The sequence below is a fragment of the Chamaea fasciata genome, unplaced genomic scaffold (assembly GCF_029207755.1).
Source record: "Chamaea fasciata isolate MVZ Bird 193981 ecotype frontalis unplaced genomic scaffold, bChaFas1.0.hap1 SCAF_16, whole genome shotgun sequence".
Classification (NCBI taxonomy): Eukaryota; Metazoa; Chordata; class Aves; order Passeriformes; family Sylviidae; genus Chamaea; species Chamaea fasciata.
In genome coordinates, this window is record NW_027094101.1 from 5648608 (window position 1) to 5672076 (window position 23469).

Genomic DNA, 23469 nt, shown 5'->3' on the forward strand with positions numbered 1-23469 from the left:
TAACCCTGAGCTGCCTCAGCTGCTCAGTGCACAGCAGTGCCCCTCAGAACGAGCTCCTCTGTTGTCCCAAGCAGGTGCCACTCGCTTTCTGGTGGCCCTCAGTAGAAAAGAGGCTGTGACACATCCAGCTTCCACAGCCAGTTTCACCAGAGCTCATCTGGAATGGCCCTCAGGGAGAGCTGGGTGAATTCCTCAAACCAGAGACGCTGGTTCTGAGGAATGAATGCATGATTAATGGGGTTGCAGCACTGGTACAATTGTGGTCGTCTTTTTAAAGTTTTCCATCAAAGTTCTTGCAACCTGAAATACTGTAGCAGATGAAAAAGGAAAGGCACTTAAAACTGTGCCCATATAAAAGGCAGTGCTAATGCCACTAATCTAAAATTTGTAAATAAGTCTTGCTTACCTCAGCTGATTTGCACATTCAGTTTCATTTTTTTATGTAATTACCAAAGCATTTTCAGACTTGTTATGACCAAATATGAACTTGCTGAATATTCACACTAAGATGAAACAGAAATCAACAGTCTTGACAGAACCCCATTAATACTACACCTTGCTTCACACTTAAAACAGTAATACTGAAAATGAGAAGGACTGTCAGTGGGGATTGGCTTCATTCTGTGCAATGAACCAGGAGATCTTTGCCCAGAGTCTCTATCCTGAACCATCAACTGCTTGCATTCCCTTGAAGGTACCAGCTTAAGATAAAAATATACTGAGGAATATTTGTAATAATTCTTTATATGAATGACCACTCTTTATAGACACTCTGCATATGGGTATGAAGGGCTGAACACAGCCACTTATTCACTAATATTGTCGTGATGCTTCAATGAAACCACTTCAGCTCACAAAAATAATACTCTGGCAACCACAGTCCTGAATAACTACTTTCACTTTAACCTTGTGATTTGTTTATTTCACCTGAATCACTGACTCTACCTAAGTTACTGCACAGAGCACTCCTGAAAGGTGAGCTTCTAAAAGTCACTATAATGTCGAACAAAATTGAATGGAACTTTGTTTTGATCTTACTTAGCTTCTGTAAGTAAAAACTATTACTAGAATCGTCTGTCAGTGAGATGTAGTAGCATGTTAGGGACATCAGCGCCTTAAACATATGGTGACTTAAACATCTGAACCACTACAGGTTATTCTGTAAATAAAAACCTGCACTGTTCACATCCCACTTTCATATTAACAGAGTTACCTGTAATTATGAACTTCAGGGCTGTGCATTAACTTTATAGAACCATCAGCCATGAGAGATATATTTGGGGTAAGATGAACAGGGAGCTGCCATATTTAATTCAGTGTATGAATCAAGCCAAAAGCATTGAATACTTCACTGCATCTGAAAATTCATCTTGTGAGGAGACCCCCAAGGCTTCTGTGATTTCTCCTGCCTAGTGGTGACAAAAAAAAAAAAAAACCAACTCATAATGTTCTCTGTGTGTGTCTCATGCTCATACCAGACACCTATCCAGCTGAACCTCCACCATGTGCACAGCAAAAATAACCTGGCTTGTGCTTAAAGGTGTTTTAGGTCTGGGCGAATTTTCCTGGCAGGTTACAGAAGAGGTTCCACCTTCACAGAGGTTTGTGCTTGCTGACCTCACAATGAGGCAGAGTTTAAAAATAAGTCACCAAAGTAAACCTCAACATTTCCCTCAGACCCCTTGCAGCTGTGTGGCCAGGACCAAGTCTCAGCACAAAACCCCATCCATAGATCTGCCCACGGATTCTTTGATCATATTAGGGTTAAACTCCTTTATGATTGATAAGTAGAAGCATATCTTAAATTTTATTGCTCTGGGGAGACCAGAAAACACAAGAAATATCTGGAAAAATTCTCTTAAGTATGGATATTGTTGAAATGTGGACCTTTATGGTCAAAGCACAACAATCTCCCCTGCCACAAGTTCCCCAAGGTGATCAACTACCACTTGTTACTACAAGCTGTAGATACACAGCATAACCGTGTCAGGGATTCCGTATCTCTGCACTCAGACAAACCTTGTGGAAAGTCTGCTGGACAAACCCAGCCAGGAAAATGGAAAAAGTATTAGGTAGTGGGCACTGCAGCCTGAAAGAAGTGATGGACTGATGGGGCCTATAAGAGCAAGCAGCTGCCTCTAGAAAACCAGAAGAGCAGCAGACTCAAAGGAGCCACATTATTACCTCCTGCTCTCCCTGGAGACCAGAGGAGTGCTATTCCATCTCCCAATCTCTGCTTTTTTTTTCCCCCTGCAAAAAGCTGATACGCTAAAGTTTATGAGGTCTGAATTTCAACAGGAAGGCACACTTCCCCTTCAACTCCGTGCTCAGCTGTCACTGGTATTATCCAATATAAATCAACAACACAGTTTGGGTTTTCTTCTCCGTGTTTCAAAATACAAACCATACATTACGGCTTAACCAAATGAGTGATAAGTATGAAATACTACAAACCATAAAAAAAGGAAAAGTCATAATCCTGGGCTGCCCCACACTGTCTCCTCAAAGAAATACTACTTCAGAGATTAAAGAAGTGCTTGTTTATTTAATAATTTGACCAATCTCCAGCAATAGAAAATCTAACGGAAAATACTTACATGGGATCTACAAGCAGAGCTGCTGTGTGATAGACATTATAAATAGAGATTTGGGGGTTTTTAACTTTTATATAAACAATAAAAGCTTGGCCAAAGGGAACAAAAAAATAACTGAACTAAGCAAATACTTAAGTCATAAATACCAACACTCAAAAAGTTCTCAGGCGTTAACCTTAGAGCCTATCTCAGAGTCCTGTTGTGAAGTTTTAGCTTCTAAGAAACTGCAAAATTTCAAAATAAGTTGAATAAATAAGCAACTAATGATGTAAAATAACAAAACATTTATACAGCAAAAGAAGATACGCATGCTAACATGAGTGACAAATTCTTCATTCATTTTATGGTTCAACTCCTTTATGGTTGATAAGTAAAATACTAAACTTTACTGCTTTGAGGGAGGAAGGAAAACACATAAATTATTTCTTCATTACAGTTTTAAAAGGCAAATTATTTAAGGACTATTTGTATTCAAGCTAAATAGACGGAATCATGATGTTACAGGCTTTTTATTCAAATGCAAAGAATTTACATTCACCTACCACCTCATTAAAGTCAGATGATAGAGCAGCACCATTTTCCTTATGAGACTTCTTTTTTCCCCCCAATTAAAATGTTTCTTCTGAATGCTTAAAAGAATTCTGAGGTTTACAGTATTTTTTAAAGCTCCCGTTGGCTCTTTTTCAGGTCTAATGTAGGTTACTGCCTTAAGTCTCCAGAGGGCAAGTGGAAGTCGCAGGGTTTTGCTAAACAGCATCGTGTTTCCGAGGTGGGGGGAAATGACTGCCGGCATACACAGCTCTGATGAGCAGCTCTGAAGAAAATCACCAACAGAGTATTTTTGTCAGCTTGGCTCGTTCTGCTGCGGGTCCGTGACTCTGTTACCGTGCACAGAGGAGCTGCTCTGACGGTCAGATCCTTTTCCTGTAGCGAAGCTCTCCGGGTCTGATGCGGCCGCTGTTTGTCCCCCGTTACGTAATGACACCAAAGGCTGAAGAACTGTTCCCCGAACCGCTTTCCAAAACAAGACCTCCCCCAAGCCTTTCACAACCCGGGGCAGGGTACACAGCACGGTGCCTAGGGCAGGATCAGGCCCTGGCTCAGCCAGAGCTCCAATGAGAGCGTGTGGCTGCAGCTTAGGGGATTTATGAGCACGTCTGTGCAGGGCAGTCACATGCAGCCACAGTGTCCAGAGCCACGCCGAGGGCACCGCGGCCACGGCCACTGTTCACCCTGCCCCAGAAATGAGACTCTGCTGAGCTCACCCACTCGCAGAAGGGTCTGCCTTGATGGGCAAAATGCTTCTGCCGGCCGTCCAGGGACAGCAAGGCAGTGCCTCCTCCCAGGTGAGATTTTAAGCGGTCCTCCTTTTAGATTGCTTTTGGTTTGTTAAGAGCCTAGGAAGAATTTACGTGAATGCATCTAAGCCTTGGATCAGTGAAAATGAATAGTGCCGTCATTAGGAAACAATGTTTGCTTTTCAGATAACAGTCCTTAAGGGAAAACATCACTGTTTGAATTTGTCACACTCCCCTTCTATCTGGCTCGCCAAAATAAAGTCACAGTAGCTTTTCTTGTGCGTATCAATTTTCATGCACATTAGGCTAGATTTCTCACTGTTTCTTTAGGTAATAACTATGTGCTTTAATTTATTTATTGCTCTGGATATACAAGATCTCTATGTTTCTGTATATTAAATCTAGAAGTATTACAAGGGAGGAGAGAAGTATAGCAGAGGAATTGATCAAAAGTTAATCCAATTAGTCTTTAAGAGAAAAAAGTTCTCAGTGAAAGTGAGATCTTTATGAATCTTTTATTCACAGGATAGTAATAAACGTGCAGCAAACCACACTAAAATATTACTGCAAAGCAGATAGACACAGCAGTAACTAATTAACTAATTAATCACAATTAAGTTGCATTTTCATTTATATTATAAGAGAAGGTAAGCCAAAGGCAAACTTCAAAGCACCAAAAATTTCCTAACTGGGTTCAGCAGAAGCTTTGAATAAGCAGAATGACTGCTGTCCTTTTAGCCTTCATAAGCATTCTGAACTACACTAATCACTGTGATTTTTGCAAATCTGTTTTCTACTGTACATAGCAGAATACCTCCTTTCCCTTAGGGCTCTGTCAGCTGAACTTTACGTTGTTCTGATAGAAATGCTAAAGCAGCATAAAAGGCAGCACCCTATTTGTCATGCCAGCATCATATCCAGCACATGTTTGATTGGCTCCATCAAAGCCTGAGCAGAATTCCATGCATTTCTACACAAGTCAGACTGAGTCTGAAGTGATGCAACAAAGTTAATCAAATGTCTGGTCAAAGTGATTAATGTAAACATCAATGTTTGTGATTTGTACATCAGTCTGATTCATCTGAACTCCTGCATGCAGGATCTGAACAGCAGATAAGAGGTTGTCAGAATATTCTGCGTATTTTCCACAATAGCCACAGCAAGTATGGCTCATTTAAGTGAAGACAGACCAGCAGGCTCCAGTGACCTCCCTACAAACTGTGCTTTACTGTTCTCAGCACCCGGTGCCTGTGTGAGCTCTGTAAAAACAACCATTTATCAATCATTAGTAAGAAACTGGCGCTCTGACAAACTAATTACTCCTCAGGCTTCCACCCATTAGCACAGGAGGAAGCAGATTACACATTTATTTTTGTGGTGGGCTGACCTCGGCTGGGCACCAGGTACCCACCAAAGCCACTCTATCCCTCCCCTCCGTGGCTGGACAGGGAGAGAAAATAAAACTCAAAGCTCGTGGGTTAATTGAAGGAGAGGGAGAGATCACTCACCCATTACCATCCTGAACAAAACAGATTCAACTTACAAAAATTTAATTCATTAACCATCAAATTAGGGCAGGGTAATGAGAAATAAAACTGAACACCTTTCCCAAAAGCTTGCCATGCAAACCCAATGTAATTTTACATATGAGGGCTCCTGCAGTAACAAAGGTGCTACAGAAGTTGGCTGTGGTTCCTGAAGCAGGCAAGACTTGCTAAAAACAACATGTTACCTAAGTAGGACATGAAGAAATCTCTACAAAAAGTCTGTTCAAAATTTTAGAGGGTTAATTCTTGTATGGCATGTGGATGGATACACTGCTGTTAGTAAGCTCTAGTATTTATTGCCATGTCATTAATGTGTCTGTAGTTCCAGGGATTTGTAGAAATCCTAACCATGGCTTTTTAAAATACCATGGAATGGATGCGGTGTGGGCAGCAGGTGGCTACTGGTAGTAGACTCCAGGTGTAACTTCACAGATGTTTTTGTAATGGGAGGCTTTAGGTTTAAAGAGTCCAGGTATACAGAGGTATCAGTCTCCTTTGCACATTTCTTCCCACAAAATTACTTGGGGTTTTGTTGGTTTTTTGTTTTTGCTTTTGTTTTTGTTTTTCCCTTGGAAACATTTGTCCAGCCTCATGTTGGCCTGCAAAAACAATACCCACTAAGAGTAAGTACCTAAGGAAGCATCCCCACCCCCAGATCTGTGGGAAGGATGGCCACAGACTCAAATGAAATCATCAAATACTTAAACCTGTCAAACTCTTTGTCAGCATCGCAGAAGAGAATGTGCTAAGGGTTATTTTCAAGTTTGATATATACATCTGGCTGCAGTGGAGAGTCTCAGAAGAAACTGAGTTTGTTGGTAGAACATTTTGATGTCTAAGGGATAAAAAATCCATGTCGCTGATAAAGTGGAGTGGGGCGTGGCACATGGCAAGCAATAGATGGACAAATCAGAACTCATTCATCTCAGAAAGATGCCTCAGGCCCCTGGTAAATGAAAATTCTTATTCTAAATCTTACCATCTAATAATAACCAACCTTAGATGACATTAATATTATACTAGACCCCCTAGAATGTAAATTTAAAATATTTTATTCAGACAGTATAAATGGAATAAGATGTAATCAGTAATTATGCAAGTTCATCCAGGAGGCAGCTAGAAAATGCTATTTCCTTCACCAAGCAGTGAAAATTAAAAGCCACAGGAGTGTCAGGAACAAGATGTTTCAGACTTGCCAGCAATTAACAGAAAGATATGTTTATCTCCAGCGGATGTGAGAAATTTTGAAGTAGTTTCAGCCTTAATGCAACTATGCTGAGGGCTGATTTTCCCCTTCAACCTCTAAACGCAAACCAGTTTTATAATTCTTCTATATGCTATCTGATAAAGAACTGTGTCAATTTTTCTGCTTTTACTGGAAATCTGGTCCCTGTGGTCAGAGTCTGTTCCACAAGAGTTTCCTCCCCAGCCAATGTGATGGTCTGCTTGATAAGTCACGTAGTCAGTTTCACCAGTGTTTCTAATAGGAAACAGCATTATGTTAGAGTTTCCAGGAAAAGTACCATCTGTGCCTCCTGTCAGTCTCTGCAACTGGCACCAAAAGATCTGTGGGGAATGTTTCTGTACTGCCAAATTTCAGCAGAGTTCCCTGCCCAAGCCCTGAGCACGGGTGAAGCTGACAAACAGTGGGAGAAGATAAGAGCTGCTGTTTCCACCCTGCCAGCTCACCAGGCCAACTCATTTACAGACTAATTCCAGCACAGTCCGTGCACCTTTGACACACTCTTCCTGGAATAAATTAGGTCAGCAAATCCCAGAATTGGCAGAATTTGCACTAATTTTGATTGGCGAGAATCTGTCTTCTTCACTGGAGTGATGCTGATTTACACGAACCAGAAGTGCAAACATTCCTTAGCTGCAATCTGGGCAATTCCCAAACGCTGGAAATGCAGAGATCCAGGCACCTGCTATCTTCTAAGAGGTGCAAATGACCCGTTTGCACTTATTAAAGACATTACCTGAACAAAGAATTTTACCATAAAACTGTGTTTTATATTATCTCGAATGTTCAAAAGGCCTCAGCAGAAGTTACTACGATACGATCTTTACATAAAAAACAGGAACACGTAAGTTTCATGAATTTTTTCCCACAAACTGGTCTTAACTGACCTGTTGCTCTACCGTTTAAGTGTCTATAGATACTGGGGGCAAAACTCCTTATATTTAAACACTGATGATTGCAAGATATGAAAAAATTATTAATGAAATCACCCACTTCATCTATTAAGTTCCTGAGGTCAGTATGAATGAATTATTTTCATTAAAAACAGTGGGATAAACTGTCTACTAAGTCCCACCTGCTCTGAACATCAACATCACAACAGTAAAGATGCCTTCTGAAGGTGTCCATAACCCTTGTTAGATCCAGGGAGTTGTAGTGCTTCATAGTAAAAGAATCTGCAACTTACATTCAGTTTTAAACTGAAGGAAATTATTTACTTGTGTGTTCTCCCAGAAACTGAAATTTTCTGTATTTTTTAATTAATTCTTTTGGTTTCTGTGGCTCACCAGTTACAAGCACGCTGAAAATTCTCACGAAGGTTGAATTTTTTTAAAAGTTTGTTTTCAGTGAAGCAATTGAAAGGATTAATACATATACGTAACAACTTTCCGTCATCTTGACACTGAATGTTACTTAAGGTAGTTGCTACTTAGTTTTAAAGTAGGATGGCTAACCCAAAATCAACTTCGGAGTGCTCTGAGAACATGGAGCAGAACTGCAGCAGTGCTCACTGGCTGTTCAGCACTCCGAACGGCGCCATCTACTCTGCTGATGCTTAAAAGCTGTCACTTCTTGTATTCCAACTGGTCAGCTTTATAAAATGCAGAACTGGAAGCACCTTACGTAAGCTGATTTTCTAATACTGCATTCATTCTAATTATTCCTGGTGTTTAATATGCCGTAAGTTCCTGGAAGTGAATATGAATACTAGGAAAATTACTCGGGTTTCGTTTTGCATGTAATGAATCTTTTTTAAAAGCATTATCTAGTGGATATTTGAGCATCACCAAATTGTGTCTCATGTCAGGATCCCTGGCAGCTAAGGCCTGTAGACAGATGAACACAGGTAATCACTGTGTAAATTCATTCTGCCTGATGGAATCCTCACTTTTAGAATGCACAAAAGGAAGGTATTTCACTTTTTGCAGTGATGAAGTCCTTAAGTATTAGAAGTTACACAGTTCACTCTAGAGTGAATTCTTTCTGGCTGCACAGAAACATTAAAATAGAAACAGTATGTCATGTTTTCCATATAGAAGCTCTTACAGGATTCAGTGATAAAGAGAAGTCAGGAAGGGGTGGAGCAGCACATCAGTGCCACTCATCCGATGCTGGGACAGGGAGAACTTAACAAAACAAGGCTGAGTTTATAGAGTTAACCCCTGCAGAGGCCCCGGTGCAGCTGTTCCCCAGCAGCTGCCAGGAGGGCACAGCCACTGGCAACCCAACTCCCGCAGAGGCTCCACCGCAAAGAAATAAACAGCACAAAAAAGGAGGGTTTATCTGGAGTGGCAGATGTGCCTGGCAGAGAGCATCTGTGCGTGAACAAGGGATTCCTTCCACACAAATCTTTAGGGGCTGCAGTGCTGGGCTGTCTCCTCTCCACAGAACTTCTACCCCATGGTAGTTGGTTATTACAACCTTCCAGAGCACCACGACACTGCCACTCTCCAGCAGATCTAAAGGGCTCTTAAAAACACCATTTAGCAGTTTTGATGATGGTTTCCAGAGTAGCTGATCTTTTCTGTCTTCCTTTATTGGACTGTATTATCTGTTCTCATAAGCTTTAAGCTGCTTAGAAATTGAGAGGGAGAAAGAGAAACTAAAGCAAATGTAATTATTCATTTCTGATGGACACGCACGTTGTTCTGAGCAACCTTCTATTAACTCTAAAAACAGAAGAAAGTTCTGCAGTTCTTACCTATTAGAGAATAAGCACATCCTAAAAAACCAGTCACCATACACCAAAATCAAGTTTTCCTCCTCCTTCCACACAAAAAGCCCGTCTGAACTCATTTCTTGATGCTTAGTGACCCGTGGCAGCAATTTGCAATTTACTTTTGACATTGTCTTATATGAACTCAGATTCCAAAAGAGCTGAACGATCTAAACAGAAACCACATGCTCAGCTGACATTGCTAATAATTATATTATGTTAATAATTTTACATATTATTTATACATTTAATGATAACAATTATAAATAAAAACAAAAAGTCAAAACAGGAGGGAAAAAAAAGCATCTGTTTAGCAGGTTGCCAAGAGGCCGGGGCAGTAAGCAGATTATCAGGGCACAAGTGGGATCTGAATCACCAGGTAGCTGCTGTGCAGATGATTTACCACAAAGGTGGCGCTTACAGAATGAGAGGATAAACAAATGAGACAGAGGCTGCCAGCATCTATGGAACAATAGCAAAGGTCACCCAGCAAGTGACAGAGGGGCCCACAGGAAGAAGCTCTGAAGACAACATTTATTCAGAATTTCTGGAAAAGCAGAGTGAGCAACCTCAAAGGTGAACCAAAGGAAAATGCAAAAACCAATTTCAGGAACATAGTTATCTCTGTATTCGTGCCATGTGCAAAGGAAATGCACCCTTACAGTTCTTGAGAATGTAATCTTTATTGCTGATGCAAAATACCAAAGAACAGCCTGAGATGACCTACGGGAAAATCACAAAAGTAGAAGTGAAAGTGTGTCTGTCATGCTTGGAAGCCCTGTCATAAGCTGGATATGATACTCTGTGTGTGTGTGTCATATAAGCAAATAAAGATGGGTGGTGGAATGTTAATTGTAAGGGAGTCATCAGGGAGAAATAAAGAGGAAAACATTGGCCAGGCAGACATGAAACTCAAGGGGTATTTTAAGAAACCAGGAAATGCACATAAGAATTTATGTGTAGATAGAAAGAATGTTAAAGGAAAAACATTTGTCCAAGGGAAGGCAATTACCTATAGAGCTGGAAATGGGTTCACAGCACTCAAATTGTGCAGATTCAAGCAGGAGTAGACAAAAGTTGGGCTATATAAGTGAAAAGTCTTGGGTTTATTTTAATTATTAATTATTGTTATGCTGCTACTAAAGCAGGTTATATAGCAAAGAGAAAGGGTTTAGAAAACCAAAACCTGAGCCTAATGAAGTGTGCAATCAGTGGGACCGGAAGGTTGGGTGACTGCTCTTCCATGAGTTCACTTACCATGGGAGGAAACCCCCTTGTTCCCTCTCTTTCAACTGACCTACTCTTGCTTTTTGATTTGTACTTTTTAAAATATCCAACATAGCCTTATCATATTCAATGCTACTTTGTATCAGTTATCCCTGTTGCCTGACCCTGCCTTCTGTCACCTTACATCGCACTGAATTTACCACATTATAAATGGAACCAATATCAATTACAAACTTGGCCCTGCCAAACTGGTCAATGGTTGCACCGCAGAGACATAAATGATAGGGTTGGAAAGGGCCTGTTTCTCAGCCCAGCCCCCAGTATCAAGCAGGATTTTCTTCTCCACTCATGTTAAAAGTATTTTATCTGAGCTGTAGCATTACATTATAAACAGCAGCAACTGAGCAACTGCATGAGAAAAGTATATTCCAAAACCTACTTGCCTGCACTGCTGTATTTTTCTCCCCTCACATCTAACCTGAGCTATTCAGTTTTACTTTTCTGTATATCCAGCTTACAAGTCATTTGATAATCCCTATGGTATGTACATAAGCTAGTAAGCCTAAAGAAATGTCATGTTACCCAGACTGCGAGGTAACAGCAATGTGACACTTCATTCTCCAGCATTTGAGAATTCAGTGTGTTCCCCTTGATGAACAACTAATTGCACGTTTGTTATTTTCCAGAAATATTAATCATCCACTATTTTAAGTTTTAAAAACCAATCCGTAAGTAATATTCAGCATGACACTTTTAAAAAGCACCTTTCAAACCCTGATGAGGAGCTGACAATCTACTAAGTCATGGTTTATATATACATACAGCACTTCTGGCCATGATTTTTAGTCTGCTCAGCCTAGATCTGAAGAAATCTGCGCTGCCCAGCAAAGCTCTGTGTAGGGCCCAGCCTTCCCCTAAGCAGCACCAGGTTTCACTCTGTAGGAATTAAGAATCCTGTGGGAACTCAAGGGATGTGACAAAGGTACAGGTGTTTGGCATGTTTAGAGACTTAGCCTGTTGGCAACAGCTTTATTAGCTATGTACTTTACTAGGTATTAGTTTATAATGATTGTGAAAACACATTCAGAGGTCAGATAAACCAGGTAAGAGCTAAGTCACAGACAGATGATAATAGAGCAAGCAGACAAACCATGTATTGTATAAACAAAAAAAAAAAAAAAAATCTGCAGAGCAAAGAGACAGTGCTGCAGCTGGATGAAGGGTTGGTTTTTAAAGTCAAATAAAATAATCCGAGCGTAGAATGGTCATGCTTCAAACTCTTACCCAACCTGCTCTGCAACTTAGTGCTGCGTTATGAATGAAAATGTCTGAAAAAGCCTGACTGCAGCTATGGACTCGGTAATACAACTGAGCAGAACTTCATTCTTTTCTCATTATTTAAAGATCATTTTACAGATTTTTTCTAAAATAATCTTTGCCACCAACCGCCCTCAACTTTTTGTGCTTTGTTGCAAGAAGTCCTTAAGTACTTCATGGACATTGTTATCTAAATAAAACCACCTTCAGCTTTAATGGAGTGTAGGAAACTGGCTTTTGGCCAAGTATGAGCACTCTAAAAGTGCTTCTACATGAATACCTTTCCTACTTTGCTGTTTCCCTGGTGAATTTAGGATGATTAAAGTCCTTCTAAAGTTCTGAAGCACCAAAAACGCGATGCCACAGTTTGTAACATGTAACATCCACAGCACACACACAGTTCTGTCTGTGGATTATGTATAAAACAGGAACGGGGGAATTTTCTGCTATTTGGGAGCTGCAGTGGTTTTACAATAATGTAATGAACCTTTAAATACAAACTGTGGTCAGATAGAGTAACTCAAGACAAACTGGATGACCGCTTTTAGGCTTCACAGAATACTCCGAGTTGGAAGGGACCCACAAGGATCTAATCCAAGTGTTAAGCAAATGGCCCATATGGAGATCAAACCCACAGTGTTGGTGCTATTAGCATCATGTTCTGAACAACTGAGCTAAACTCAGGTTTAGTTTTTTTCCGGTATTTATTTCATGAACACCTGCTTATTTTTTCAATAAGGGATGCTACATTGGTGTTTATTTGCTAAAGATTCAGGATTTCTAAATATAAGACAAATTATTTTGAAAAAGGCAGCTCTCTGTTTTGGTTGGTGGTATCAGTTGGAAACATGCTTCAAAGGTAGTAACTTTTCATTAGTCTGTAGAGTTTCCATATAAACAACGGAACAACCACAGTACAAAATTCATTATGGGATAAATTACCGATCTGCAGTTCAAAAGCTCTGTCAAGAAGTGATCCATTTTAAAGTTGTGGAAAATATAAACATTCACATCCATTAACCGCAAGTGACATGCAAATATCCTCGAGATTAATCAACTTTTTTAAAAAGGAAGCAGAATGGAACTCATAACACCCTCACAAAATGAGGGTTATGTCGTAACACCTTTTCACAACACAAAAACAATCTCCAAATTCAAAGTAAACGCTCAGAAACTTTTCTTCCTACCTTGTTTTACAAGCTAGTTTACGTTTGCCAGCACCACAAGCACCTGTGCACTCAGTGCTGCGGGAATTTTTAAATACCGATTGTTCGGGATATATGGCCTATGAAAATGAAACCTCAAAGCTACATATTCTCATCCCGAGGTAAAAATAAAACCCACGCTCTTGACTGAAGGCTGTTGACTGCACTGGCAGGGAATGGCACGGGCTCTGCAGCGTCCCTGCAGAACCCCAGCACCGATGACAAAACCCATAACAAACCCGCACGCCCATGGGTTTTAAGCAGTAAAAATCAAAACCCGGGGACTACAAAGCGAGAGCTGGATCCAACAGCTCCGAGCACAACCTCTCACTTCTTGAAACTGGCTGTAAACAGGGGAAGGGAGGGGCCAGGCGCCTGCCAAGCCAAGCAGAAACTTGTGAGTAACTTATAGAGGCAAAACAAGTGCAGCGCAGGCAGCGGCTCCGAGCGCGGTGCCGGGCCAGCACCATGATCCCCGGCAGAGCCACGCCGGGCCCTGGCGGCCGGCTCGGTGCCTCGGGAGGGCGGCTCGGGGCAGCGGCACACGGGAATTAAAGGTGAGAGAGGCGGCGGAGCACGGCGGGGCCGGGACGCGCGGTGCCGCTGCCGGGGCGGGCGGGGGGCCGCGCGTCCAGCGCCATCCCGGGCTGAGAAACAACCGGAGGATCCGGGGCAGCGCCGGGGCACTGTAAACAAGAGGCTGCTGCAGCCTGCACTTATGCAACACAGCAGACCTGGGGCTGCAGAGCTGCCGGTGAGCGCGCAGGGAGGGAAGGAAGGGGTCGGCGGCGATCGAGCTGCCGCCCGCTGGGCTCGGAGGGTGACCCGGACACGGCTGAGCTGCCCGGGCAGCGACAAAAGGCACGGCTGGGTGCGAAATGTGAGCGCGGCCTGCGCTGCACTGCACGGCAGACAGGTTCAGTGCCCTCGCTGGGAAGTGAGCACTGAACGAAACACGGGGGATATTTCGGCTTCGGCGAATTTCAGCCAGAAATGCCTCACCTGGGAACTTAAAAGCCATCGAGGAGATTTTCGGAGAAAATGTTTTAATTTGGGGGTTTGTTTCTGCTTATTTCAGAGGTAAATATTGTTATTTTCCTAAGATTAGTGTTTAATACAATGAATCGCCTGCCCTTTCTATCATTAAAACAGAATTGTCGTGTTTAACCGCACTTAGAGGATGTAAAGAAAAAATAAGGGTAAAGACTGAAAGCACTTTCAAAACCAGACATCCCCTTGCTCTGTAAAATACAAAGCCTGGTAGCAGACTGTTGATCTTCTGAGACAATATACAGGCAAGTTATTCAGTGGCTGATGTAATTCAGTCTGGAGTAATCAAAGCTACATGCTTAAGGATAAACCTACATAATGGAATAACGTGATTGTATCCATGCCTGTGCTTAGTCACCTCTGCACTCACCAGAATGCATATATTTGCAATATCTAGTTCCAGTCTGCTGCTTTGCTTGAATCGAGTCATAACAGTTCAATGAGATGTAGTTTTGGTTCCCTTCAACTGTGAAAAAAACCAGTTGTTTTTTTTTTTTACTTTCTTAAAAACCTAAAACAACAGATGCTTCCTGAAAACAAACGGGGTTGTTTTCGGTGCTGGAAATTAGAACGAGGATGGAAAGGCAACAAAAATATATAATACAGTCCACTTGTACACAACAGTATAGCTGAAGAACTGACATGAGAAAATGAACCAAAAAAGTCAAGTTTTCCCACAAAGGTGAAGACAGCCTTTGAAAACAATAGAACTTTCGGTGCTGCCGCTGAAGCCACTTCTCTGAGGAAATCCAGCATGGGACAGTGGAATAAAAATTTGCTTGCCCAGCTAAAATTACTGTATTTTTAGCCAGATTTCTGGCTCAGCTTATGTTATTTAAAAGAAAAATGCACATGAAACAAATGCGGTGGGAAATAAAACATGCAAGTTGATACAGTTTTGGGACAAACTTTGTACTATGGCTGAAGAGGCAAAGGATTAGCACCAGGGAGATGCAGTCACGTACCCGTGTGCTCACAGACCCCACACAGTATAATTTACCCATCTGGTTCATGGAGTACAGCATGTTGTCTAGTAGCATTCATTTGCATTGCACAATGTTTATTGTGGATTGATTAAATCTTGCTCTCCCTCTGGAAAGAATCCAGGTACGTGGACTTACACTTTGCTATAGGTGCTGACAGAGGAGCACACAAAACCACGGGAGCGTGTGACAGGCAGAGTACGTGACATGGGAAATCACCTGCTGCACCAGCTCTGCTCTGTCCCTGCAATGGGCTGCCATGAATAACAGCCATGATCTTAAGGCTGTGCTTGTTTTGAGTCGTACTTCAGAGATTATTTCTTCTTTCTGCGTTTTGGAAAGTGACTTTTCACGATTGCTTTGAAGTTCGCTTGGTTTCAGTTAAAGTGCTATCACTACTGATGATAAAGCAAAGATGGCTGGACCACAACTGCTGATAGCAGCATACTTTTTAAAGAATTCGAGCTATTTTGAGAGGAAATGATAGCTGATTCTTGCCTTTTTGGAAAGTCAGGCTGCCCTGATATTAGGTTCCCTGGACTACAGAGGTCCATTGTTTTTTTAAAACTAAATGGTTATAACGTTGGAAGTCTGAATACAAACTGACCTATTTAGAAAAAAAAAGAGAAAAAACACAAAACCAACCCCCCCACAACTCATTTCCCAGTATTTTCTAGTCTTTGTCAATTTTGTCAGTGATCCAGTACACATCCACCATAATGACTTGGATGTGCCTCCTAAGAAACTCTTTTTTTTATAAGATAAAGCTTATTTAAGATGTCAGGAGATCTCTATTTTCCATCCTAATGTGAAGATTTGTGCTTCATTTTATGTCCTTCCACTCTTCAGTAGTTACCCTTATGTGTTTAAACCTATATAAAAGGTACTGTTTGACAATTTTCACAAAACTGCATTAGTATTCATATTTACATCAGTACTTAATGATAGTTTACAATTTACTTCTGTTGAGTGTCCTGTATCAACTAATTTGCCACTAATTTCATTTAAATCAAAACTGCCTAACATGTATTAGTTTAATGAAATTTTGAATAACAATTTACTTTCTTCTAGACTAACGTCAGTTATGTGATGCATATAATCTTAAAGTTCAAAATGTTTTCTTCACCGTACTTTGCATTTCATTTACAATGTAATATTTTAACAATATACTTTCACCATTGCTCTCTCTACAGAAAAGCTGGTAACCAGCAAAGACGACACAAAAGCCAAAATCACTATGTGGAGCTGTGAAGCCTTAATCAACAGTACCGAGAACAGTGAGGACCAGCATCTCTGCCATGACTTCGACCTTGTGCTTTCCATCTTTTCCCTTCTCTACCTCATTATATGTTTCCCAATTGGCCTTTGTTACAATGGCCTGCTGGTCCTAGTTAACCTCTACAACAAAGCTACTATGACTATGCCAGATGTTTACTTTGTCAACATCGCCATCGCCGGCCTCATCATCAACACTCTGGCACCAATGTACCTGCTGGGTCTTACCAATACAAAGTGGGCCATCTGGAATTCCAACAACGAAGTTTATATTACCTTCCTTATTTTATTCAACGTCTCATCGTTAGTTACCATGTACTCTACCACACTGCTCAGTCTGGACTACTACATCGAACGTGCCCTGCCCAGGACTTACATGTCCAGTGTGTACAACACCAAACACGTCTGTGGGTTCATCTGGGGTGGTGCCATGCTCACAAGCTTCTCATCTCTCCTGTTCTACGTCTGCAACCACGTGTCCACCAAAATAATCGAGTGTTCCAAGATGCAGAACCAGGAGGCAGCAGATGCCATCATGGTGTTCATCGGGTACGTCGTGCCCGCCGTTGCCGTTCTCTACGCACTGACGCTGATCCTGCGGATACGCAAGGAGGCCACGCCGCTGGATCAAGACACGGGGCGCCTGGATCCATCAGTGCACAGGCTTCTGATTGCCACAGTCTGCACACAGTTCACCCTGTGGACACCCTATTATGTTATTCTCTTGGTAAGCACATTTACTAACCTACGAGGAAGAATTCCAGATGTAAATTCCATTCAAATATTACACTTCGCCACGATTTTGTCAAAATTCCTGGCTTTCTCCAGCAGCTTTGTCATGCCTCTGCTCTACAGATACATCAACAAAAACTTCCCCAACAAATTACGACGTTTGCTTAAAAAGATACACTGTGGGAACCAGGGGTGTTCCCACGAGCGCACAGTTGTACAGCAGGTCATGACATAGGTGTGATACAACCCCTGGTGGTGCTCTGTGACTGCAGCACTGGCTGCTGCTCAGTGCTGGGACTGTGACGCTTCTGTGGTGGCACTCAGAGACATTTTGAGAGTCCCAACCAAGAGGCTGGAAGGAGCTTCCATTGCAGTTGAATGCAAGAGTCTTAATTTTCCAGTAGTTGTTTGCTGAAGTGGTGTGAGGCTCTGGCCTGTGTGCTGCATTACCTGCGACATCAGATACCTTCAGTGCACTGAACTGGTGACAAAGGATAAACTCTCTTTTCATGGCTCTGATCTTCCTGTCCGAAGAAATCACTAAGCAGTTTATTGAAGTCTTGACTGAAGACACAGCACCTTGAATCTTGTATAGAAAAAGGTATTACCTTGTTTTCTGTACAAAGAAGTGATAGTGCTATCCTTGATGAAGTAAGTAGCATTTCTCAATGAAGATTATATAGATGATCTTTACTGAAGATCATATTACCCAATTATACATGTCCAAATAGTAAATGTTAATTATAAATTAAATTATTTAATTTCTTTCTCCATCACTGAATCCCCTCTAAAAGAAGCCTAATTTACTTTTTCAGAAATTTTCTCGTACAAACTAATTTGTTTTAACACTTATGGTAAAATGATTTTTCTTTTAGCTACAACAAATAACAAAAATGTGTTTTAATTTTCCAGTGCTTTGTTTGTATCCTAAAACATTTCAGGAATTCAGAAATATTTATTAACTAATTCTGACGGAACTTAGAGATGTTTGTTCCACATACTAAAATGAAGGACACAGTGGTTTACAAAGTTTAATCAGAATTTAACTAGTAATGATTGTCTGGCTAAGTGTTATGGTCCACATATGTTCATGTAACAAGAATAATTATCTTAAAAAATAAATGTGTTTATGATTAACATTTTGTATTTTCAAGGGATATGTTTGCAACAAATAAACTAAACTCTCTTTAATCTACGACATCACTGGAGGTTTGGAAACCAAATTAGAAATTCCTCAATACAGGGGAATCTCAGTCAGCAACAGCTCTTTGCTGACCTCTCAAAAAAGTCTTTCATTGGGATTCTTGGATACACAGTGAAGTCTGGCTTCACAGTAGGGATGAAGAAATCCAATCCAGATCACCAAATTGTAGTGATTTTTTTGAAATGCGTGAGAACACAGACATGCTGCAGGAAGCACATAAACAGTTACAACAACAAACTACAAAGCACTGATCCAAAAACTACCTGTTCTCGTGCTGCTGTTGCATTAATGACACGAGGGGAGTACAAGTGAAGTTGATGTTCTCCCACTGGTGTGGGGCCACAAGACATTTTTGTCACTCGATACATGCTACAGCATCATTTTATTGCTTAATCTGTCACAGCACAACTCAAATTCCACTTGACATCATTAAAAAAATGTGACTTTGCAAGCTCCTGGTATAGAAAAAAAACACGGGGCAAGACCAGAACTGAACCTTTCCCATTGCTTAGAGCACAATCTTGTCTGATAACTGGTCCTAGTGTGTCAGCAGAGGTACATACTAAAGTTCTATGTGAAAAGCAGGTGAGGAACAGACCTTTCAGATGTTTTCACATCAAGCAGTTTTTTCCTATAGTCATCTTTGCTTATCTTCTTTATAGATAAACATCTCTAAGATATCAAAATCCTGGTGGAAGACTTTCCATTAATCTTTATTTTTTTTAAGAGCTTTTCATATTTCATTGAATATTTCTAACCCTTAAAGCCTACACAGTAAATAATCTGTTTTCGTGGTGTTTTCAGTTTTAGCCTGTTGCTGAAAACCACATTAAGGACTGAAGCTGTTCCTTATCATTGTGACAAACTCTCACACACATTTACAGTGCCTCTATGCTGACATACATGATACTTGCTGCTTGCTTGGTTTTGCCCACCTTGAGAAATATTCAGTGAATTTCTACACACCTTGAGCATTCAAGCTCACTTCCACACAGAAGTGCTTAAGAACAAAATCTTTCCTTGCAGCTTTCAAGCAAACTGACTCCTTCTTCCCTTCTGAGGAAAATTAGGTTTCTTAACGCGCCACATTTAATCTCTCACGTAAAATCTGTTGAAGAAATTCTGTGCCATTATGCAGGAGGAGCTCCAGCAGGGAGGAACTGGCTTATCTGGTGTGGATAGAGGCTTTCAAGAACTGGGACACTGCCAGAACAGTGCAGCTGAGCAGGCAACTTTAAGTGCAATTTCAACTTCCATGTTGCTTCCTGACTTCCATTTCCTTCTTCTCTTAAGACATCTTATTTTCTGTCTCTGAAAGAACTGTTGCCTTCATTTCTGTTCCTTTCTCTCCGTGTTAAATTCTCAGTTTCAGATCCATGGCTCTTGTATAATTTCTCTTTATCATTTCTCACTTCTCTGCACAATTTATTTAACTTTCATTTCTCTCCCATCCCTGCCTGTCTTGCACACCTGGTACCCATTCAGTACTCATGTTTACATCATCACACTGACTCCTTTATGATGATCCAAATCTTACTCAGTGATTCAAAGTTACAAACAAACTGATGCAGTAAAATGGAAGCTGCTATTTAAGAGATGTAGAAAGACAGATTTTAATGGAATTTACCCATGGGGTATCCAATCTCATTTTTTCCTAATCTTTTTTACTGCAGCAGAGCTACGGATGTTTGCCTGTATCCTTGATAAACACTAAGTGTGATGGGAGAGATACAACAACTTGGATAATTTAATGAACAAGACCACTATTCACTCAACCTCTTTGAAAAGTTAATTTGATGTATTAGTTGCCTCAAAGAAACAGTGCCATGGCTCTTCCTGGCTGCTGTTCTCCTAAGGAAATTCTGAACTTAACTGCAGCATCCTCACCTGGTATCTCTTAAAAAGCTGTATCCTAAAAAGAAAGAGCTTTGCAGTATTGATATAAAGAACAGTAGAGGAGCAAGTGCAGTAAAATACTTAAGGAAATACAAGGTATAATAAATTAGGATCAACTTTTTTGGACAAATGTTTAATACACTAAGTACTCGAGAATGGGGCCTTTCCATTTCAAATACCTGAAGGTTTCTGGTGACTGTAAATAGGGGCTTATCTATTACACATTTAAATAGATATGAATCAAATACTGTATATATGCAAGATAAAAATCAGCCTACTGATGTAAAAAGAATCTGCAAAGAGTTTATTAAATTATTTCTAAAAGTGTATGAGTTAAATGTAAACCTCTGAACAAGAAGGTGTACTGTATGCTTCTGTATGTATATAATGTGTACTAGAAAGTAAGCACTAGTTAAGTGCCATATTAACAGTGTTATTTTCTCACAAAATTAAACATAATATTTGAATTAATCTGTGGCTTACAGCCCTCTTGCTGAACCGCTAATTAAGTCAAATCAATGAACTAACAAAAATGTCATGCTCTGCTTCTATCTGCGTTATTAACACAGCTAGCTCAAGACAGGTCCTGGTTGACCAACTTACTAGAGGTTCTAGTTTCAAAAGTTTACATTTCAGAATCAAATTTTGTTGGTCTCTGAAGATTTAATTTCAGTCAAAAAAAGAAGGTGATCAGCCACTAGAAAATTCCTGGTTCTATTACAATGAAGAGATGTGGACTCCAATATCATGTCAAAATACTACAGAAATGGACTTTCTGGAAAGCTTCATGAAGGAAGTATTGACTCATAATACATTCTCAATAAAAAGTGTTCAAGTGTACATGGTCAATAAAATGTGTGTTTTGTTTTGTTTTGGCTTTCTTGATAAAAACCTGTTTTAGACAAAGTTAAACCTATGTGGCTTCACTGAATCAAAACATAACAAATTGCATGATTTGGATGTCAAATTTCCAGGCCTTAATTTGACATTATTAAAATCTCATTATTCATCAGCATGAAGTTGGCTGAGAGTGAAAGCTAAGAGGCAAATACCTCTCCTTTTTTCAGCATAAAGAACCCTGCAATTAATGAGGCAGAGTAGCAGTGCACCTGGAGATCAATGCAAACATTGGCCACATCCTGACAACTTCCTTTCCTTTGTGCTGCCACAATCAGCTTCCTGCAGAAGTTCTCTTGGTTCTCAGAACAACATAATAAATCCACACCTCTGGCATCCCAAAGGAAACACAGCTTTTAAGAATCTAAGATACCTTATAACACATTGATTGCAGTAACCACTGCACATAACCAAAAGATTACTCTCCGTGGACCAGTTCATTTACCCTCCATATATGAAAATGATTTCTTGGCTATACTTTCAAAATTGTTCATATACAACGTAGACCGAAAGATCTTCAGTGAGAACAGAGTCAGTTAACAAGCAGAAAGTGCACAAGCCCACAGGTTTCTGAAGAGTGAACAACTACATAAATGCAAGTAAAAAGGGTTGATCAGGTGCAACAAAGTCCAGATGTTTACACCAGTACAAACCAGGCTGACGTGGCACCTGAATCTGCCATTTTCTGTCAATACAGAGATGTCACAGAAGTCAACCACATTTTGGATCACTCAGAAAACACTCAACTAATATATAATAGAATAGGCCCCACACAATTTTCTTGTGTGAAGAAAATACCACACTGCTACCACAAACCTTAGAAGGAACACCTTTTTCTTCCTTGCTTAAAACTAAGATTCAATAAATTTTTGTTCTGTGGGTATGTGCATTGGTGGTGCCCCATTTATCACTGCTTAATAAAAATGAAAGCAGCAGTGTCTAGGCTGGAGACCTCATGAGCTCCACTGCAGGAGCACAGGACTGGTAAGAAAAGCAAGAAAAGCAGAACCTGCCCAAGTCCCACTCTCAGTTCCACTGTTCACTGAGGACTCAGAGAGGAATTGATTCTTGCCTAAGTTTCTGCAGCTGTGAAGTGCTCAATGCACTGATGAATCCTAAACACCTGCTCCTAAATTAATTTATGCAGTCTCTTAATAAGCAAAATCTTGTGTATTTCTTGAGTATCTTGTGCAATACTTTTTCCAAGTAAAAGCAATCTAATGGTACAAACCCAGCTGTGCAGATCGCCATGGCAACAAATCTGAAGTGTGAAATGTTTCCCCTGTTCAATTCCTTAAGTTTTCCATTATATATCAAAACACTTTGACATATGCTGACTACATTCTTTTTCCATCAGGAGAGCAGAGATCTATTATCTCCTTTGTCATCCCACTTTCTTCCCACCAAGTCCTTCCCTTACCTTGAAATTCCATGTGATTTCGTTATATTCCTTCCTTCTAAAGAACTGGCACTTTTAGTTACATCCACAAGAATTGTCAAAAATATTCACAGTCTGCAGCAGGCGGAATTTCCATATTATTACAAATCATGGCAGTAAAAGATTTTAAATCTCAGGATTCTCATCAGAGTATTTATGAATTATGTATAAAAACATACTTTTAAAAACCCTTTCCATCAAAAGTTCTTTAAAGCAAGATTTATAACCAGAAGTGAATCAATTTTATCCAGTTTAAAAAGTATTTGCACATTTTTTCCCCTTTTCTCAAATACATTATCCCAGAGGTGTTGCCATTGGCACTGATGGGCTCAGCCTCGGCCAGTGGCAGGTCCACCGTGGGATCTGCTGGAATTGGATGTGTTGGACATGGAGAAGTTTCTGGCAGCTTCTCACAGAAGTCACCCCTGTAGCCCCTCCCTGCCTCTGCTATCCAAACCTTGCCGTGCAAACCCAGTACAACTGCTGATTTCAAAGTGAATTGAAAAGCCCGATTTTACCTCCCTCAAATTTGCAAATGTAAGCTAAAATTTATCTTGAAATCGGTAGAATTTCTGCACTGTTTCTTATCACCAAAACCTTTAAAAGATCATTCTGAAATGAATTCTGGTATTTCTTTATCAAAGCTGTTTTAGAAACTCCATCTGGTGGTCACTGGCGGAATGCTCTTGCAGTTCCCAAAAGCAGTTAAGATCAGTAAAATAAGTTAAATTAACCTTTGGGGGGGGGGGGGGGGGGAATCAGTCCCAGATTTGTACAGCTGGTCCCGCCTGCAAGCAGTGAGGGTATTGCTGCAAGTGTTTAGAGGAAGCAAAATTAACCTCAACTT

At 40.6% G+C, this 23469-nt stretch overlaps 2 protein-coding genes across 6 annotated transcripts in view; one reads left to right on the forward strand and one right to left on the reverse strand.

Moving 5' to 3' along the window:
• Positions 1–21141, forward strand: part of GPR146 (G protein-coupled receptor 146) — a 49046-nt gene extending 27905 nt beyond the window's left edge. Inside the window, exons 1-2 of one of the 4 annotated variants that reach the window (XM_066198169.1) lie at positions 3727–3940; positions 16374–21141. In XM_066198169.1, the coding sequence (XP_066054266.1) occupies positions 3742–3940; positions 16374–17422 (1248 nt within the window). In that variant the 5' untranslated portion in view covers positions 3727–3741 and the 3' untranslated portion in view covers positions 17423–21141. Of the gene's footprint in view, positions 1–3726; positions 3941–13543; positions 13705–15237; positions 15305–16373 lie in introns of those variants that run through there. The other 3 variants (XM_066198171.1, XM_066198172.1, XM_066198170.1) reach the window with 3 other exon arrangements.
• The window catches only part of CUNH7orf50 (chromosome unknown C7orf50 homolog), a 124728-nt gene that overhangs the window by 59686 nt on the left and 41573 nt on the right, over positions 1–23469 (reverse strand). The window contains exon 1 of one of the 2 annotated variants that reach the window (XM_066198175.1): positions 3137–3288. The exons of the other annotated variant lie outside the window; for it this stretch is intronic. The gene's annotated coding sequence lies outside the window, so the exon portion shown is untranslated. Of the gene's footprint in view, positions 1–3136; positions 3289–23469 lie in introns of those variants that run through there. 2 annotated transcript variants of the gene reach the window in all.